Source organism: Gobio gobio, assembly GCF_949357685.1.
Source record: "Gobio gobio genome assembly, chromosome: 19".
Lineage (NCBI taxonomy): Eukaryota > Metazoa > Chordata > Actinopteri > Cypriniformes > Gobionidae > Gobio > Gobio gobio.
The window spans coordinates 9,792,178-9,812,843 of record NC_137112.1 but is presented as its reverse complement, the minus strand read 5'-3'; the positions used below and the strand labels follow the sequence as shown (position 1 = coordinate 9,812,843).

At 38.9% G+C, this 20,666-nt stretch overlaps 3 protein-coding genes across 3 annotated transcripts in view; 2 read left to right on the top strand and 1 right to left on the bottom strand.

The window, feature by feature from the left end:
* Nucleotides 1–2,967: 2,967 nt before the first annotated feature.
* Nucleotides 2,968–7,396, top strand: LOC307142793 (trypsin-3). Its single transcript, XM_079843903.1, has 6 exons — nucleotides 2,968–3,058; nucleotides 4,298–4,360; nucleotides 4,543–4,693; nucleotides 4,810–4,951; nucleotides 6,506–6,760; nucleotides 6,867–7,396. Exons 2-6 carry the CDS (start codon nucleotides 4,309–4,311, stop codon nucleotides 7,017–7,019), a joined length of 753 nt encoding a protein of 250 aa, XP_079700029.1. The 5' UTR covers nucleotides 2,968–3,058; nucleotides 4,298–4,308; the 3' UTR covers nucleotides 7,020–7,396.
* Nucleotides 7,397–7,675: 279 nt separating this feature from the next.
* On the top strand, nucleotides 7,676–13,306 carry cdab (cytidine deaminase b). The gene is made up of 4 exons (XM_079843737.1): nucleotides 7,676–7,892; nucleotides 12,612–12,723; nucleotides 12,858–12,915; nucleotides 13,005–13,306. The coding sequence occupies exons 1-4, from the start codon at nucleotides 7,721–7,723 to the stop codon at nucleotides 13,137–13,139; spliced, it is 477 nt and encodes a 158-aa protein (XP_079699863.1). The 5' UTR covers nucleotides 7,676–7,720; the 3' UTR covers nucleotides 13,140–13,306.
* Nucleotides 13,168–20,666, bottom strand: part of dnajc16l (DnaJ (Hsp40) homolog, subfamily C, member 16 like) — a 30,963-nt gene continuing 23,464 nt past the window's right edge. The window contains exon 15 of the mRNA XM_079843736.1: nucleotides 13,168–14,658. Coding sequence (XP_079699862.1) covers nucleotides 14,220–14,658 — 439 coding nt within the window. The 3' untranslated portion in view covers nucleotides 13,168–14,219. The remainder of the gene's footprint in view (nucleotides 14,659–20,666) is intronic.

The following is a 20,666-nucleotide window of genomic DNA, read 5'->3' as shown; positions in this document are numbered from 1 at the left end:
TCTGCTCTGATTGGTCAGATGGCCCAGTCTGCTGTGATTGGTCTACTCTGCTCTGATTGGTCAGATGGCCCAGTCTGTTGTGATTGGTCAACTCTGCTCTGATTGGTCAGACGGCACAGTCTGTTGTGATTGGTCTACTCTACTCTGATTGGTCAGATGGCACAGTCTGTTGTGATTGGTCTACTCTGCTCTGATTGGTCAGATGGCCCAGTGTGTTGTGATTGGTCTACTCTGCTCTGATTGGTCAGACGGCACAGTCTGTTGTGATTGGTCTACTCTGCTCTGATTGATCAGATGGCCCAGTGTGTTGTGATTGGTCTACTCTGCTCTGATTGATCAGATGGCCCAGTGTGTTGTGATTGGTCTACTCTGCTCTGATTGATCAGATGGCACAGTCTGTTGTGATTGGTCTAATCTGCTTTGATTGGTTAGATGGCCCAGTCTGTTGTGATTGGTCTACTCTGCTCTGATTGGTCAGATGGCCCAGTGTGTTGTGATTGGTCTACTCTGCTCTGATTGATCAGATGGCCCAGTCTGTTGTGATTGGTCAACTCTGCTCTGATTGGTCAGACGGCACAGTCTGTTGTGATTGGTCTAATCTGCTTTGATTGGTTAGATGGCCCAGTCTGTTGTGATTGGTCTAATCTGCTTTGATTGGTCAGACGGCACAGTCTGTTGTGATTGGTCTAATCTGCTTTGATTGGTTAGTTGGCCCAGTGTGTTGTGATTGGTCTACTCTGCTCTGATTGATCAGATGGCCCAGTCTGTTGTGATTGGTCAACTCTGCTCTGATTGGTCAGACGGCACAGTCTGTTGTGATTGGTCTAATCTGCTTTGATTGGTTAGATGGCCCAGTCTGTTGTGATTGGTCTAATCTGCTTTGATTGGTCAGATGGCCCAGTCTGTTGTGATTGGTCAACTCTGCTCTGATTGGCCAGACGGCACAGTCTGTTGTGATTGGTCTAATCTGCTTTGATTGGTTAGATGGCCCAGTCTGTTCTGATTGGTCTACTCTGCTCTGATTGGTAAGGCGGCCCAGTCTGTTGTGATTGGTCTACTCTGATTGGTTCAGAATGTATTCTTCCATTTAAAAGACAATAACTTTATTTGTTACTTACTTTGATCTTTAAAACTTTGAAGACATTTTACATTCACAAACAGCTGTATTACACATTGCATGAAATGTAATTTTTGAAAAAGCAAAATTAGGGAACTTTAGCAAGTTATCATATCACTATGCTAAGCTAGTAGGCTAGTGTAACAGGGTTTGTTCGTATGGGAAGAAGGAGGCGGGAACAGGCGAACATTCAGGATACTTTAATTCAAAATAAACACAAAATGAAAGTAAAAGCGGCAGCCCCTCACGGTTGACTGCCACGCACACACAACAAAACGTAAACAAAACACAACTCAAATTCCAGGCCTGGTCATCTCTCGTCCTTCACTGTCGTCACTCCTCTGTGAGACACGAGGCCGATGCGGCGCGCAGCTGGCACTCATCATCATTAATGATGTCCCGTTCTCACGGTTCCCCAGCCTCGCTGCTCGCCACAGCTAGCTTGCTAACAGAACAATAATTTAAAAAGTTGCCTTTTTCCTTTATTAGATTGGACAGTAGCTATGAGGAGCGGCAGGAAGCTTTTGGAAAGAAGAAAGAGGAACGGGTTCAGTAAAGGAACTCGATAGAGCTCCTGTTAGGTTTAATTTGTTAACATTAGTTAATGTATTAACTAATATAAACTAACAATTAGCAATACATTTGTTACAGTATTTATTAATATTTGTTAATGTTAGTTAATAAAAATACAGTCGTTCATTGTTAGTTCATGTTACTTCAAAGTGCATCAAATAATGTTGAAATTAACATTAACAAAATTAATAAATGATTCTAAAGGTGCGATCACATTTATCTTTGTACTCAAATAATATCTGTTAATCTAGTCAATTCAATAGGAATTTTGCAATGCCGAAAAAAAATCGTGCTTCCTTAAATTTTTAATTATAATCAACTTTTCATTTCAACTTAAATGACATTAAACTGACTTAAAAATGAGTTGAATCTCGTGTAACTTAAAAAGTCAAGTTTTAAAAAGCTTATTTTGATGAGTTGAAGTAAAGTAAAAACATATGTTGTCGTGACTTTTTACATTAGTGCTTCATACACTGTTGACAACAGAGAGTGGACCTTTTTTACCTGCAAAATTTTGCTTACGTGACCGCACCTTAAATGTAAACCTCCGTTCTGCCAGCAACTCGCAAACATGTTGTCCATCAGATGCAGTGAACATTTGCCTATACCCCCACAAAAGCATTTTGTTTCAGAAATACACACCATGTTTCTGTAACTGCCCATCTCAAGGGAAAGAGAATAACAATAACATGCTCTGGCTGAACAGATTACGAGTTACGTAAAAGAGAATGCAGCACGCTAGCACCAATAATACGAATTTCATATTTGGCATCATTTGATTTTCAACAATAAGAGGAGAGAAATTGACATTTATTTTTCTGATCAGATCTCACGAGGCACTATCAGAATACATATTCATTACATCCAAGGAGGGACTTGAGATAAATGGCAAACTCATCCTTCTAGGTGGAGCTTCTCCCCTGAGGATACAGCCGTGCGTTTCTACAGTAAAGGGATATTGGAAAAGACCTTGTACGCAGATGCTTTGTTTAGCGCCATCCTATTGCCTTTTCCACCCAATTTTGCCATCACCTGATATCCTATTCTCTGACAAACCGTTTTGTCAAATGAGAGAGTCTATAGATATTTGATTTCCCCTTAGAGAGCAGCACAATGTGCACGAATCAAAGGCAAGGTCTTGCATCAAACAAGAGGAGGCGATCACAGATACTGAGAGCTTTTGGGTCAGCCCAAGTCCTGGCGTGTTCTCGTTTTTGTTCTTGAGAACAGTTAGTGTACAAACAAGACTATAAAACCAAAGGGACAGATGTGGTTACACTATAAAAGCAAAGACAATATTCACATTAGGTAGTGCGGAAGGAAGTTAGTGGGATTTAGCTGCTCAGGATTGAGCTTTCGATGCTCAGGGTGAGTTTTTATCCTGTCCATTTCTTTTTTTTAGGTAGGAAACGTCATTAATATCATACATATAACGTCATATATACTATACCATTAAAAAGTTTGGGATCGGTATGATATGTCTTTTATGCAGAAGAAGTCTCTTCTACTCACCAAGGCTGCATTTATTTAGTTAAAAATACAGTAAAAACAGTAACATTTGTGAAATATTATTTAAATTTAAATGAACTGTTTTCTATTTTAATATCGTCTCAATTGTAATTTATTCCAGCCAATTTTCAGCATCATTACTCCAGTCTTCAGTGTCACGTGATCCATCTGAAATAATTCTAATATGATCATTTCTGATTAATATCAATGTTGAGAACAGTTGTGCTGCTTCATATTTTTGTGAAAACCGTGATACATTTTGTGTTTAGGATTCTCACATTGTGTGTCTTTATTGTCACTTTTGATCAATTTAATGCATCCTTGTTTAAAGGTGCACTATGTAAAAAAATTCTGTAAAATATCCAGAAACCACTAGGCCAGTGTTATATATTTTGTTCAGTTGAGTACTTACAATATCCCAAATGTTTCCAACTATTTGTAAATAGTGAGAAAATTGCTATTTTAACCAAGGAACCAGGACATGTGTTTACGCTCACTGCAGTGTGCATAATAAAAGTCCCGCCTGCGACTATGCCATAATAAAGGTCCCGCTGCTCGCGAGGCTTGTGTTGTGCGCTTCTTATCATCAACCGCCCGTGATTCTGCTTCATACTACAGTAACGTTAATAATCTCATCCATGAACATGATTTCTGCCCGAGTCCTATCCCGATTCTTTTCCACCGGCTGTGATGTGAAGACCACATGTCCCAAGATTCTGCGCTCAAACTTGCGTAATAAAAGTACGCCTTTGTTTTGAATAGACAAACCTCTAGCGGACGGAAAAGTTACATAGTGCAGCTTTAATACAAGTAGTGTGCATCACACATCATATTAACGGTTCTAGACATTTCAAAATGATGATGATTGATTGATGACAATATTTACATGTTAATAAAAAAAAGTTAGTTAAACCAACCAGCTAAACCAGTTTAAAACAGCTGAACTAAACCTTTTACTTTTAGTATACATTTTTTCCAGCAGGGTAACCTTTTGTTTGACATTTGCTTTAATATTTGACCAAACCGTGATGCTGCTGACAACAGCTGCATTGTGCTCCGTTTGTTTTCCGACCTCTAAACGTCCTCTGTGTTTTTCAGACCCCTCAAACATGAAGAAATGCCTTGAATACGCCTTGCTCCTCATCATCTCGACGCTTCACGGTAAAGCACTGCATTACCTGAGCAACTCACGACGGTCTCATCTAAATATAATCCATATGTAACTGGATGTTGCTTTCTGCGCATACATTATTAAACGACGTTGGTGAGCACAGGCCGCTGGCATTTATTGTTTAGCTAGCACATATGAGGTCTCACTTTATCATTATTCTCCTCATTCACAGGCTCGCTGCAGCAGAGAATCATCGGAGGACAGGAGGTTGAGCCCTATTCAATAAAGTACCAGGCCTCCGTCCAGTACAACAACTATCATTACTGCGGAGGAACACTCATTCACCCGCAGTGGGTGGTTACTGCTGCCCACTGCTGGAGGCCGTGAGTATTTCAATCACAATTCGCTTATCGACAAGGAACTAAACACACTAAACATGCTATAGTGTATCTACAGCTCATTGCACTAACTTTACTGGTGTTAACTGATCTGTCCGCAGGAGCTATTTAATCAAAGTGGTTTTGAGTGAACATGACCTCTCCAAAAAAGAAGGCTTTGAGCAGGTGTTCAATGTGTCCAGAGTCCTGGTGTATTACATGTACAACTACAGGACATTTGATAGTGACATTATGCTCCTGAAAGTAAGTTCATTAAGCATCAAATAAAAATATAGCATTCTTGTTAATAAGTCTGTTTATCCTAGTCATTGGTTTGGGTCAATTGCATAAAGCCGAAAATAAAACAAAAAGAAACAAACTATATATATATATATACTTAATATATCATGGACAAAAAACGACCTCAAAATAAAGTCTATCTATCTATCTATCTATCTATCTATCTATCTATCTATCTATCTATCTATCTATCTATCTATCTATCTATCTATCTATCTATCTATCTATCTATCTATCTATCTATCTATCTATCTATCTATCTATCTATCTATCTATCTATCTATCTATCTATCTATCTATCTATCTATCTATCTATCTATCTATCTATCTATCTATCTATCTATCTATCTATCTATCTATCTATCTATCTATCTATCTACTAAATCATCTTCTGTATCCATCCATCCATCCATCCATCCATCCATCTATCCATCTATCTATCTATCTATCTATCTATCTATCTATCTATCTATCTATCTATCTATCTATCTATCTATCTATCTATCTATCTATCTATCTATCTATCTATCTATCTATCTATCTATCTATCTATCTATCTATCTATCTATCTATCTATCTATCTATCTATCTATCTATCTATCTATCTATCTATCTATCTACTAAATCATCTTCTGTATCCATCCATCCATCCGTCCGTCCGTCCGTCCGTCCGTCCGTCCATCTATCTTATCTTATCTTATCTGTCTGTCTGTCTGTCTGTCTGTCTGTCTGTCTGTCTGTCTGTCTGTCTGTCTGTCTGTCTATCTATCTATCTATCTATCTATCTATCTATCTACTAAATCATCTTCTGTATCCATCCATCCATCCATCCATCCATCCATCCATCCATCCATCCATCCATCCATCTATCTATCTATCATCTACTAAATCATCTTCTGTATGCATCCATCCATCCATCCATCCATCCATCCATCCATCCATCCATCCATCCATCCATCCATCCATCCATCCATCCATCCATCCATCCATCCATCCATCCATCCATCCATCCATCCATCCATCCATCCATCCATCCATCCATCCATCCATCCATCTATCTATCTATCTATCTATCTATCTATCTATCTATCTATCTATCTATCTATCTATCTATCTATCTATCTATCTATCTATGTTTAATTCTGCCTTTAATTTATGTTGATTTTAATTTTAAACAAAGGATTGTCACACACACACACACACACACACACACACACACACACACACACACACACACACACACACACACACACACACACACACACACACACACACACACACACACACACACACACACACACACACACACACACACACACAATATTAAAATTACTGTTTGCTATTTTATTATATTTTGAAATATAATTTTCAGCATCATTACTCCAGTCTTCAGTGTCACATGATCCTTCAGAAATCATTCTAACATGCTTATCATCAATGTTGAAAACAGTTACATGTTTATAGGTGTTAAATATGCAATGTATAATATTTTCATACATTTTTGGAACTGTACATCAGTTGGAGAAGCCTGCAGAGCTCAATGCCAACGTTCAGCCAGCCGTGCTGGCAGCCTCACTCGCTCCTTTACCAGGGGGCACAATATGCACGGTGAGCGGCTGGGGCGTCACTCAGGTCTACAGTTATTACCTGTCCCCCGTCCTGCGTGCTGTGGACGTCCAGATCATCCCTCAGTGTCAATACTACTACTACTACAGAATCACAGACAACATGGTGTGCGCCGGCTCCCCGCTGGGCGGCAAAGACTCCTGCCAGGTGAATCCAAGAGAGAGGAGAAAGTGCATACAAAACACATTTTCAGTATTGTATCATGCTTAACACTGTGTGATCTGTGGTGACATCGTGCTGTGTTCGGCTGCAGGGCGACTCTGGCGGGCCTCTCATCTGTAATGGTTATTTTGAGGGGATCGTGTCCTGGGGCATCAGCTGTGCCAACCCTTATTTCCCAGGAGTCTACACCAAAGTTCGCAACTACAACTCCTGGATCAAATGGATAATCGAAAATGACAGCTAGAATGTTCGTTTTCCAAAGGTTGTTGAACTGCCACACCATCAAAAAGACGCAGTATACCGAGTACGCCGGTCAATGTCTATTAGATAAGATGAATACCAGCATTAAAAGTTGTTTTATTCTTTTACATTCTCAAACGAAGAGTTAAAAACTGCTCAATTTATGAATGAAAAAAAAACCAAGAAACATTTGAACAGGAAGGTTTTTGGATATCAGAGACTTTCATTTGTGGTTAAATTCGGGATTGTATTGGTGCGAAATCAAATTTCTACAAACTTCAATAGTCATCTTGATTTAAACTCTTTTTTATTCGACGTATTTTTAATGTTATTTCAAGGCAGGAGACCATAAAATAAATAAATCGAGTATTTTCCCAGCTTACTATCACTGTTGGCCTATTTATCTCAAGCAGTCTGTTGTGGAAAGCGAATGCTTTCTCATTGTTATTCCATTGGGAATGTCAGTGTATTATTACGCAGTGACCTTTATACCTCATCCTCACTGTTTCGGTGGGGCTAAGGGAAAGGTCGCTGTCAAATCTGACTGGATATTATATAACCTTACAGCTTGACAGCATCACACACATCAAACACAGAATATCAGGGAGGTGGGAAATCTGGGAAAAGGGGATTGGATGTTGGGAAAAACAATTCACAGTCAAGTCTGTTGAGCCACTGAAAGACTATACATACACACATAGCAACATGGAAGACCAAAAGATGAGACATGAGCTTGTGAATGGGTTGAATGGGAACTTGTTGGGAATAAAAGAGTTGATTCGGAAGTCCCTAGAGGCCAAGAAGTTTGCCTACTGCCCCTACAGCAAGTTCCGAGTCGGGGCTGCACTCCTGACACATGACGGGATAGTTTTCACAGGTAAGGGAATATCTGACATGTAAAAGTCATTAAGTTGTACAAATATCAGACGATTTTAGCAGTGCTGGTTACGTATATGTTATTTTACCATTACTTGGCAACAGAAGGAAGACTAACCCTCATGTCGTTCCAAACCCGTAAGACTGTCATTCATCTTCGAGACACAAATTAAGCTCTTTTTGATGAAATCTGAGAGCTTTCTGTCCTTCCATTGACAGCTACGCAACTACCACTATAACGTTTCAAGATATCGTAAAACTAATCCATATGAATTGAGCGGTTTAGTCTGGAGACACGATAGCTTTACATTATGGTTTTTAAATTGTCAAAGACTACATCCGGATTGGATTCAGAACGATGGAGTAGAGTAGATCGAGTCCATCAACATCCCCAAAGCTTCACATTTCATTCGTAACGTTTGGCAGTTTTGAACTTATACTGTTTAATATTTGATGATCGCGTTGTTTTACATTTGCATGAACAAAGCTTCTATCACTTATTTCTGCTTCTTCTTCGTCTGTGTTTCGATCGGGAGATTCTGTATTCTTTCAGAAGATGCGTAATAGCGCCCCCTACTGTATAACAGGGAAAACATGGATAACAGGACAAATCAGTCAATGGCGGGGAACAAGTTAAAGGTGAACTATGTAAGATTTTTGCAGTAAAATATCCAAAAACCACTAGGCCAGTGTTATATATTTTGTTCAGTTGAGTACTTAGAATATCCCAAATGTTTCAAACTATTTGTAAATCGTGAGAAATTGCTATTTTAACCAAGGAACCGGGACGTGTGAGCTATGCGTGTGAGGGAGTCGCCTGTCGATTGCGTCATATCTGCGTCACCCTCGGTTTCCGGATTTAATTAGCAGAAACGCTTTACTCTCACTGCAGTGTGAACAAGTGTCATAGCAGCCACAGAGCGAACGTCATAACTTCCTTTTCAACACACTCAGATTTATTTAATACGATAAACAGAGTTGCGTTACCTCATACTCATGACTGGAAAAGCAGAAGTGGCGCTGGCGACTGTGTCATAATAAAAGTCCCGCCGGCGACTATGCCATAATAACAGTCCCGCTCTTCAATCGCTCCAGCGGCCTTGCTCCGCTCCACAACACTCGGTCCTGCTCTGCTTCATACTACAGTAATGTTAATAATCGCATCCATGAACATGATGTCTGCCCGAGTCCTATCCTGACTCTTTTCCACCGGCTGTGAGGTAAAGACCACATGTCCCAAGATTCTGCGCTCAAACGTGGCATCATCAAACTACGCCTTTGTTTTGAACAGGCGACCTCTAGTGGACGTAAAAGTTACATAGTGTAGCTTTAAAATAGATTTGAAGTAAATAAAGTTATAAAGTTTTCTTTATTAACAAATATTTTCAAACAATGTAAGTTCATAAGACGTGTGTAAAACTTAGTGGAAAAAATAATTTAAAGGAACACTCCACTTTTTTTGAAAATAGGCTCATTTTCCAACTCCCCTAGAGTTAAACAGTTGAGTTTTACCGTTTTCGAATCCATTCAGCCGATCTCCGGGTCTGGCAGTAGCACTTTTAGCATAGCTTAGTATATAGATCATCGAATCTGATTAGACCGTTAGCATCTCGCTCAAAAAATGACCAAAAATTTAACTTTAGGGGAGTTGGAAAAGGAGCCTCTTTTTTAAAAAAAAGTGGATTGTTCCTTTAATAGGCTACTCAATCAAAAGAGTAAACACAACTACAAGCCTTACTTAGAATTATCGATCAAAAGATTATAGGCCAAATTTACTTGGACCTTTCTTTAAGTCAAGTATACTTAAGTGCAAATTTAAGTATATTTCTGAGAAGTACATAAAATTAGACTGAAAGTATACTTGGTTATTCTTAGTTTAAAAGAAGTAGGCTATACTAATAGCACATTTAAATAAACTTCTTTTGGTCTGAACAGCTCATGCTTTCGCTAACCAATGATAACTCTTTGATCCGATTAAGTATTACAGTTGATCACTGCTCAACTGACAGCCTTGATCTGCTGTGAAACAGCACTATGTTGTTCAGTAACCATGTGTCATTCACTGCAGTAACATGGCCGTGGCAGAGGATTGTTTTGTCGTCACAGAAAGCAAATAAAAACCTTGGCCCCTGACCTGACAGGCCCCCTTCTGACCAGCCAATACAAATAAAACTGTACAAAACACAAGTTCAAGATGTACCTCATATGTGTTTACAGTGTGATATAACATATTTGGACACTTATGCCCGGTTTCACCAATATTATCTGCCTGCAATACCGGCGGCTGCACTGTTAGGACCGCCGCAGTTTCAGGATCACATTTCTTGGACCGTAGTTTTTTTTGTGACAGCGCCATCTAGCCAACTGTACTCCAACATGAGGAGACCTGATTCAAACTTTTTCCACCTTATTTTTAACAAGACAGCAGGCACGGCCATTTTAAACTTAATTACTTAAATTAGTTTAATATTTCAACAGGGTTAACAATGGGTAGGTTTAGGACTAGGGTAGGTTAGAAGTAGGACAATATATCAATTAAACAATCAATTAAACGACTAAATCATATAGGGTCTTGAAATGTGACTTAGACTTAAAGGGTTAGTCCACCCAAAAATTATATTATCATGTCGTTCCAAACCCGTAAGACCTTCGGTCATCTTCAGAACACAAATTAAGATATTTTTTATGAAATCCGAGAGCTTTCTGACCATAGACAGCAACACAAGGGCCACTTTCAAGTTCGAAATGACATGAGGGTGAGTAATTAATGACAGAATTATCATTTTTGGGTGAACTAACCCCTTTAAGCCTATAGTCCAAGACTAAAATGCGTGTTTGAGCTGTTTTAAAGGGATAGTTGACTCAAAAATTAAAATTATATAATTTACTCGCCCTCAAGTTGTTCCAAATTTGTATGAATTTCTTTGTTCTGCTGAACACAAAAGAAGATATTTTGAAAAATGTCAGTAAGCAAACAGTCGATGGACCCCATTGACTTCCATAGTATTTTTTCCCCCCTACTATGGAAGTCAATGGGGTCCATCAACTGTTTAGTTCCCCATATTCTTCAAAATATCTTCTTTTGTGTTCAGTAGAACAAAGAAACTCATACAGGTTTGGAACAACTTGAGGGTGAGTAAATGATGACAGAATTGTAATTTTTGGTTAAACGATCCGTTTAACAGTTAAAGGGATAGTTTACCCAAAATGAAAATTCTGTCATCATTTTTAAGATATTACATTTTAATATATGTCAGTGCAAGTTGCTTTCAGTAACTGATTCAAACATTTTCCACCTTATTTTTAACAAAACAGCAGGCACGGCCATTTTAAACTTAATTACTTAAATTAGTTTAATATTTCAACAGGGTTACCAATGGGTAGGTTTAGGTCTAGTTTTTTTTTTTAGGACAATATATCAATTAAACAATCAATTAAACGACTAAATCATACTAGAGTCCTAGAAATGCGGTTTCACAGACAAGGTTTAAAGGGATAGTTCACCCAAAAATGATAAATCTGTAATTAATTCCTCACCCATGTCGTTCCAAACCCATAAGAACTTCGTTCCTCTTCGGAACACAAATTAAGATATTTTTTATGAAATCCGAGAGCTTGAGGGTGAGTAAATGATGATTGAATGGTCATTTTTGGGTAAACTATCCCTTTAAATTGTAAGATATAAAAGCAACTTGCACTGACATATCGTAAAATTTGTCAGTGTCATTGTTTTATCTCCAGATGCACATTAGTAATGTTTGTTTTCTTTCTAAGGCATTTTTTTTTTTTTAAAAAGCTACTTAAAGGGATAGTTCACCCAACAACGAAAATGTGATGTTTTTCTGCTTACCCCTAAGGCATCCAAGATGTAGGTGTCTTCGTTTCTTCAGTAGAACACAAATCAAGATTTTTAACTCCAACCGTTGCTGTGTGTCACTCATATAATGCTTGTCGATGGGGTCGAATTCTATTAGAGTAAAAAAAACATGGACAGACAACTTCAAATTAAACCCCGCGGCTTGTGACGACACATTGATGTCTTAAGACACGAAACGATCGGTTTCTGAGAGAAACCGAACGGTATTTATGCAATTAATTTCACCTCATAATATCAGACAAACCCTTTAGCTCTCCAGACTGCCATCACATCCTGTCAGTAAGGTCAAATAGCGGCAGGGTCATAGATATGTATACGTAGATCCTCATTCGAGCGATCCACGCAGGCACTAATGAGGAATCTATGTATATATCTATGACCCGGATGCTATTTGACCTCACTCACGGGTCGGGAAGTGATGGCAGTCTGGAGAGCTGAAGCATTCGTCTGATATGAGGTGAAATTAATTGCATAAATACCGTTCGGTTTCTCTCAGAAACCGATCGTTTCGTGTCTTAAACATCAAGGTGTCGTCACAAGTTTTTTTTACTCTAATAGAATTCGACCCCATTGACAAGCATTATATGAGTGACACACAGCAACGGTTGGAGTTAAAAATCTTAATTTGTGTTCTACTGAAGAAACGAAGACACCTACATCTTGGATGCCTAAGGGGTAAGCAGAAAAACATTTTCGTTTTTGGGTGAACTATCCCTTTAAATATCCTATTTTAACGAAGGCCTATTCCTGGCTTAATCTAAACTCTGTCTGTGAAACCAGGCCATTGATTTCTACAATTATAAACAGCACTGTATGCTAATTTTCATTATTGCTCGACATCAGGCTGTAATGTGGAAAACGCGTGCTTCAACTTGGGAATCTGTGCTGAGAGAACTGCCATCTCAAAAGCTGTATCCGAGGGCTACCGGGATTTCAAAGCCATTGCTATCGCGAGGTAAACTTCTACTGTATTCGACAGGCCCTCTAGTGGCGGAATACAAGCACTATAACATTTGTAACTATTTGAACTAGTTCCATGTTTGGAAGATGACTCTTTTAGTATAATACAAGTGTCTTCTGCTCTTTCAGTGATATGGGTGAGCACTTCATTTCCCCCTGTGGAGGCTGCAGGCAGTTCATGAGGGAGGCAAGTGTCATTTACCACAGTTTTTAAACTAAAACTAAACAAGCATACTCAGGTTTCATTAAGAATGTTATTTTTCTTTACACCTGCAGTTTGGTGCTAACTGGGATGTGTATTTGTCCAAACCTGACGGTTCTTATGTGGAGATGACCGTTGAGGAACTGCTGCCTGCATCTTTTGGTCCAGAGGACTTAATGAAGAAAGGGAATATTCGGAACGAGTTTTAAAAAGCCGACTCTGGACAAGAAAGTCTTTGTACCTGAGAGTTTTACTGTGTGGTTAGAGGATTAATGGTGTTTAATAGGGAACGCTGAATGTACATTTGTATTTATTATTATTTTTCAATAAATACAGTCAATACAGTTACAAATATGAGTATACACATGTTGCTACAGTACAAACTTTATTATTATTATTATTTATGCAAATCAACCACAAAAAAAGTGCAACATAAAAAAAGTGTCATTTTCTTAAAAGAAAATGCCAACTGATGATCTAGAGACATTCTTAACCTGATTCAACTGGTTATGTTAATTCAGATGCAGTTAGAACCTCTATTTAAATATTATTACGTTTATGAATTAAAGAATCCTAAGCAAGTCATCAAAGTGCAAAACATGAAACAAATGACATTAAAATATGGGGTATGAAAGGCAGCACATGCACAAATGGCAGCAAAACCTAAGTATATTCTCAAGCTTTCAAAACTTAACATAGTGACCTTTTCATGCACCAGAGTTTAGTAAATTTGTAGTTAGAGATTTTGCATAAAGAGAATGGGTTGACTAAACCGCACGCACACACGCGTACACACACACACACACACTTTCTTATTTCTATAATCCAAAAAGTGACTGGAAAAAAGGCAGAAAGGTTACCTTACTACAAACTGCTTCTGTGAAGCCAGGGCCATCGCTTGAATTCACAGGGCCCTGGACAAAATCATAAGGGTGGGCCTTAGCCGCCATATATCCAGCTGTGTTGAGACACATTTAGCCCTGTTGGAAGCTACACAGAGTGGCTTTATCTGGATATTGGCATTCATACAGCAATGAAACAACCATACTAACAAAAAGACAGTGTACGTTGCAGATGGAAAGGAGTTTTGCCCCTTTAAGCAGCGGACGAGCACATGGTGCTCTAAATGAAGAAAACCTCTACTCATAACCAGTGCGTTTTACAGAATAACTTAATATCACATAATAACCAAGTAATTTGGATAGAAAAGATGCTGAAAGCTAGAATTCGACATCTTTCACGTCACTACAGCATGCCTCCTGCAACAGGCCTGAGGGCACACGGGAGTCTTATTTCTGTGGCGTTATGGTATCCAGACCGGGCCAGGCCGGAACATAGTGTCTTGGTAGAGTTCCCTCCATGAGCCTCTCCATCCACAGACCCAGTCGGTCCAGTTTGTGGTGGATCTCTAGAGTGGTGGCCTTCTGGCGGGAACTTGACCGGGACCTCGAGGCTTTGCTTGGCCCGGCCGTCGACGCATCCTCGTCGGACCACCTGCTACATTCGGCTTCCTCCCCCGTAAACACTGGCCTGAATAGGCAGAAGTACTTCTTGTGGCCGTTGAGCGCTAGGACGTGGCCAGTGTAGTCCGATTTGTTGGAGGTGGTGTCCTCCTCCTCTTCCTCCAAGCAGTCTGACGGCCTGGCGTCAGGAGCCGACTCCATGAGGGAATCCATCCATTGGCTGTGCTTGTCCACGTTTAAAAAGGAGTAGTGAAGAGTGTGAGACCTGCAAGAGGAAGTAGATTTGAGTGGATTTGTTTGAAGCAAAAAGTAGGTTTTGAGCAGGGGTGATTAATACACTTCCTCTACTTTCTTTCAGTATTTAATTCCATGAAATGCATTTGCTGCTACTTTCCAGACTCAGAAATAGGTATTCTCTAACTTGAAAACGACCACTACTTATGTTTGGACATTGAATTTGTAATTATTCATTGTCCATTGGTTGTTCCAAGTGGAGGGAAGAGAATCCCAGGTTGAGTTTTGGAAATTGGAATTCTCCCTTTTCACTTGAAAATGACCAAACTCAATGTCGGACATCCGACTTGTAAAGTGAGAAGAGTCATTTGACATCATATCACAATGACAATTCATTGGTTATTCCAAGTGCAGCTGGATCTTTTCCATAATGAGCAACGCAATCTACCAATAGCAGCGCAAATTAACATCTGCTTTAAGACGCACTAGCCATGTTTACATGCGCACTTTTTTGTCATTCCGATTAAAATCATTCCGATTGAAATATTCGGTGGACTGTTTACATGGGACGTTATCTAAGCCGATCTGGTGTTTACATGTGCTGACTTTCAATCTGAATCATTTTGTGACATGCGCGCACAGTTTGTCTGTCGCATAGATTCGTAACGTTGCCAATTATAATAACGGCGACGTTCGTGGATCAATAATTCTGTGTTGGTAATTTTTATATTTAATTATTTTTCTGTGGGCAGACATGCAGTAGTTTAACCTAATTTATGTTCTATACAATGGCTATTTCAACAGCTGTGAATGATGAATGTGGACTCAAAATGAATTCAGTTAATTTAATTTGAAAAACACAAAATTAACAATAAAATGCACCCAAATTATTAATAAAAACATACGGTGAAACATGAATGAAAGCATTCAAGACGTGCTCCGCATCATTACTAGTAGGCTAGATACATACTAAAAGCATAAATATTTCAGATGATTAAGGAAAGATACGATAATCACAGAGGTAGGCTATAAATATTAACAAAAGTAATTAAAGTGGACCGTGGGTAATGTTACTTAACCAATTTGAAGCAGTTGTTGAAAATTTTTTATACAACTTACGAGAAACAGAGAAATATCGCCACATTCTCTCCAGCAGCTTCAATGTTCCCCGTTGCAATGGCAACTCTCAACGGCCACCAGGACTTATACAGTTTTATAAAAGCTATTTATTATTTATTATAAGTGTAAGAATCACCTCAGAAAAATTAATTCTTCTGTCAGGCGCAGTTGAAGCCTCGGACAAACGCTGTCAAAATGAGATGCTGTAGCCAGGCTGTCTGTGTCATTATTCCAACATCATGTTCATAACTTATGAAATAAAAAAGTTTAATACCTCAGAAAAATGAACTTTCCTCTCTTGTCAACATTAGCCTGGTGTGAGCGCGACACGCGCTCTTCAGTTGTGGAGGCGCGCGCTGTATATCCCGTCACAGAAAGACGTGCACTCAAAGTAATCGGATCAGATCGTTTACATGGTGGAATTTTTCGTTTGATCGGTTCATGAAAAGGTTTATCCCACCCCTCTCAAACCGATTACAAGTTAATTCGGTTTGGGCATTTTTATTCCGATTGAGGTGTTTATATGGAGCTTTTTCATTCGGATTGGACTTTTAAACCGATTACAGTGCTCCATGTAAACGCACCTACTCGGTGCGTTTACATGGATCACTGTAATCGGTTTAAAAGTCTAATCCGAACGAAAAAGCTCCATATATATTCCACCATGTAAATTACCAAATCCGATTACTTCGAGTGCACGTCTTTCTGTGACGTGATATATAGCGCTCGCGCCTCCACAACTGAAGAGCGCGCGCCCCGCTCACACCAGGTTAATGTTGACAAGAGAGGAAAGTTCATTTTTCTGAGGTATTAATCTTTTTATTTCGTAACATGTAATGAACATGATGTTGGAATAATGACACAGACATAGCCTGGCTACACCATCTCATCTGGACAGCGTTTGTCCGAGGCTTCAACTGCGCCTGACAGAAGAATTAATTTTTCTGAGGTGATTCTTACACTTTACAACGAATAATGTATAGCTTTTATAAAACTGTATAAGTCCTGGTGGCCGTTGAGAGTTGCCATTGGAACAAGGAACATTTTCAAGCTGCTGGAGAGGACGTGTCGACATTTTGTTTCTCGTAAGTTAGATATAATAATAAAAAAAAAAAAGTTAAACAACTACTTCAAATTGGTTAAGTAACATTACCCACAGTCTACTTTAATTACTTTTGTTAATATTTATACCTTTGTGATTATGGTATCTTTCCTTAATCATCTGAAATACAGTATATGCGTTTAGTACTAATGATGCGGAGCACGTCTTGCTTTCATTCATGTTTCACCGTAAATCCTATGTTTTTATTAATAATTTGGGTGCTAAGTTATAGTTAATTTTGTGTTTTTCAAAATAAATGAATTGAATTAATTTTGATTCCGCATTCATCATTCACAGCTGTTGAAATAGCCATTGTATAGGACAAATTAGTTTATACTACTGCATGTCCGCGCACAGAAAAATTACCAACACAGAACTATTGATCCATGATACTAACAAATCTGATGCGGTAGACAAACTGTGTGCGCATGCCACAAAATGATTCCGACTGAAAGTAAGCACATGTAAACACCAGATCGGTTTAGATAACGCCTCATGTAAACAGTCCACCGAATCTTTCAAATGGAATGATTTTTAATCTGAATGACAAAAAAGTGCGCATGTAAACGTGGCTACTGTCCTATGTTTTTTTTTGACTATGGTTTACAGTTGAGGTCTGCAATCCCGTGGGACTATCACGGGATCCGTTGGACCCGATGCAACAGAGTCCAGTCAAGTTTCGAAATGCTGAGTACGGGAGGGAAGACACTGAGGAGCGCTTGGGAAACGGGAGAAAGAAATTACTCACAAGGCCCACAAAAGATAAATATCTAAAAATAAAATGAAAGGTACAGCATGTTGTGTGTGTTATTCGTCTGTTCAGTAACAAAAATAAAAATAATCAGTTTATAGGAGCAGGGTTGGATATTCTTAATGTTTTTTGATTTTACAAAGCAGCAAGGGAAGGCATCTTTCTTATGCCTGGTGTGACAAATGCAACAATGTGAGGTCTAAACCATTGTGTGTGTAGGCTGGGGTATTGGGAAAAATTGCCTTTGGTACTGGAACGAGACAGAATCAAACAGGAGGTGGGGGTGTAAACCTCACCTTGAGGGCTGGGAGTGGTACGAAGTGTAAAAGATGTGGATGGGAGTGAGGCAAAATATATATATATTTTTTTATGGGAGCAAGATACGAATGCTGCAAGGCACATGACTTTGCACAGACCTCGAGTTTATGACACTTTAGTGTATGATGCAAATACATCATTTTTATGGTGAATTGAATGCACCTTTTGATTGGGCATACGTTGACCAATTAGAATTTAGGAATATTGGGTCCAGTTGTGCTTTATCAAAATGATTTCAAAATGACCTGGGACCATGGCTAAACCGACCGTCTGCTTGGCTAAACCGACCGTCTGCTAGCTGTCTCACGTTACCGGAGTCAGATAAATCCCAGCACATAGAGACTCTTTCAGCTAGATATTATCATATAGAGACTGTGTCTGTTCCCCGAATTAGTAATTACAAAAAAACATCAAAACCATTCAACAGTAAAAATGTAATTGACATCCAACAAATAAACAAAAGATATAATACAGATGAACAATTGATAAAGCTTGGGTTGCTGAATATTAGATCCCTTTCCCCAAAAGCGCTTATTGTTAATGATATTATTACAGATAATAATCTAGATGTGCTCTGTTTGACAGAAACCTGGCTAAAACCTGACGACTACATTACCTTAAATGAGCCCACCCCCCAAGATTATTGTTATAAACATGAGCCGCGTCTGAAAGGTAAAGGGGGAGGGGTTGCTGTAATTTATAATATCTACAGTATTACTCAGAAGTCTAGTTTCAAATATAATTCCTTCGAAGTTTTGGTGCTTTATGTAACGCTATGTAGTGTACATGATAAAACCCGTTCAACATTTGTGTTAGCTACTGTATACAGGCCACCAGGGCATAATACAGACTTTATCAAAGAATTTGCTGATTTTCTATCAGAGTTAGTACTGGCCGTAGATAAAGAACTAATTGTTGGTGATTTTAATATCCATGTAGACAACGGAAAAGACGTATTGGGATTAGCATTTAAAGACACACTAAACTCTATTGGAGTTAGGCAACACGTGTCAGGAGCCACTCATCGCCATAATCATACTTTAGACCTAATATTGTCACATGGAATAAATGTTGATACCGTTGAAATTCTGCAGCAGAGCGATGACATCTCAGATCATTACTTAGTATCATGTATACTTAATTTAGCTAAGGCTGCAAAGCCGCCCCCTCGCTTCAAAAATGGCAGGACAATCACTGCCGCTACTAAAGATCGCTTTTTAAATACTCTTCCTCATCAGTATCATCTCCTCAGCATCCCAGATAGTATAGAAGAACTCGATGTTGCAACAGAAACTACTGACTCTCTCTTTTCCAGTACTTTAGACACAGTTGCTCCTCTGCGCTTAAAGAAGATTAAAGAAAATAGTCCAACACCGTGGTACAACGAGCACACCCGGGCCCTTAAAACAGCAGCCAGAAAAATGGAGCGCAGCTGGAAGAAAACAAAATTAGAGGTATTTCGTAATTCGTGGAAAGAGCACATGATCACATACAGAAAGGCCGTAAAAACTGCTAGATCTGCTTATTTCTCAACTCTCTTGGAAGAAAACAAACACAACCCAAGGTATTTATTCGATACAGTGGCTAAATTAACCAAAAATAAAGCTTCAACTTCTGATGATTGTAAACAGCACAGCAGTAATGACTTTATGAACTTCTTCACATGTAAGATTGATAATATTAGGAAAAAATTTTTAACCATGCAGCCGTCATCAGACAGAGCATTGTAGTGTCACTGAGGAAAAATTACACTCATTCACTGCTATAGGAGAAGAAGAATTGGCTAAACTCGTTAAATCATCAAAATCGACAACATGTATGCTCGACCCTATACCGACTAGGCTATTAAAAGAGATGCTACCAGAGGTCATAGATCCTCTTCTTAATATCATTAATTCATCTTTGTCATTAGGATATGTACCGAAAACTTTTAAGTTGGCTATTATTAAACCACTTATTAAAAAAACGCAACTTGATCCTACAGATTTAGTCAATTATAGACCAATCTCAAATCTACCCTTTCTTTCAAAAATACTTGAAAAGGCAGTGTCTTCACAATTATGCTCCTTTTTAGAAAGAAATGGTATCTGTGAGGATTTCCAGTCAGGATTTAGACCGTATCATAGCACTGAGACTGCTCTCATCAGAGTTACAAATGATTTACTCTTATCATCCGATCGTGGCTGTATCTCTCTATTAGTGTTACTCGATCTTAGCGCTGCATTTGATACTATCGACCACAACATTCTTTTGAATAGACTCGAAAATTATGTAGGTATTAGTGGAATTGCATTATCATGGTTTAAATCATACCTATGCGACCGTTATCAGTTTGTAGTAGTAAATGAAGATATGTCACACCGATCGCAAGTTCAGTATGGAGTACCACAAGGCTCAGTGCTAGGACCGCTACTCTTCACCCTGTACATGCTACCACTGGGAGATATCATTAGGAAGCATGGCGTTAGTTTTCATTGTTATGCTGATGATACTCAGCTCTATATTTCTTCACGCCCTGAAGAAACTTACCAATTCACAAGATTAACGGAATGCATAGCTGATATAAAACATTGGATGACCGGTAATTTCCTGCAACTCAATTCAGAAAAAACTGAATTTTTAATGATTGGACAAAAAAGCCCCACAAGTAGTAACCTAGAATACTGTCTAACACTTGATGGCTGTTCTGTCAAGTCCTCGTCGTCAGTGAGGAACCTGGGTGTGCTCTTTGATACCAATCTTTCGTTTG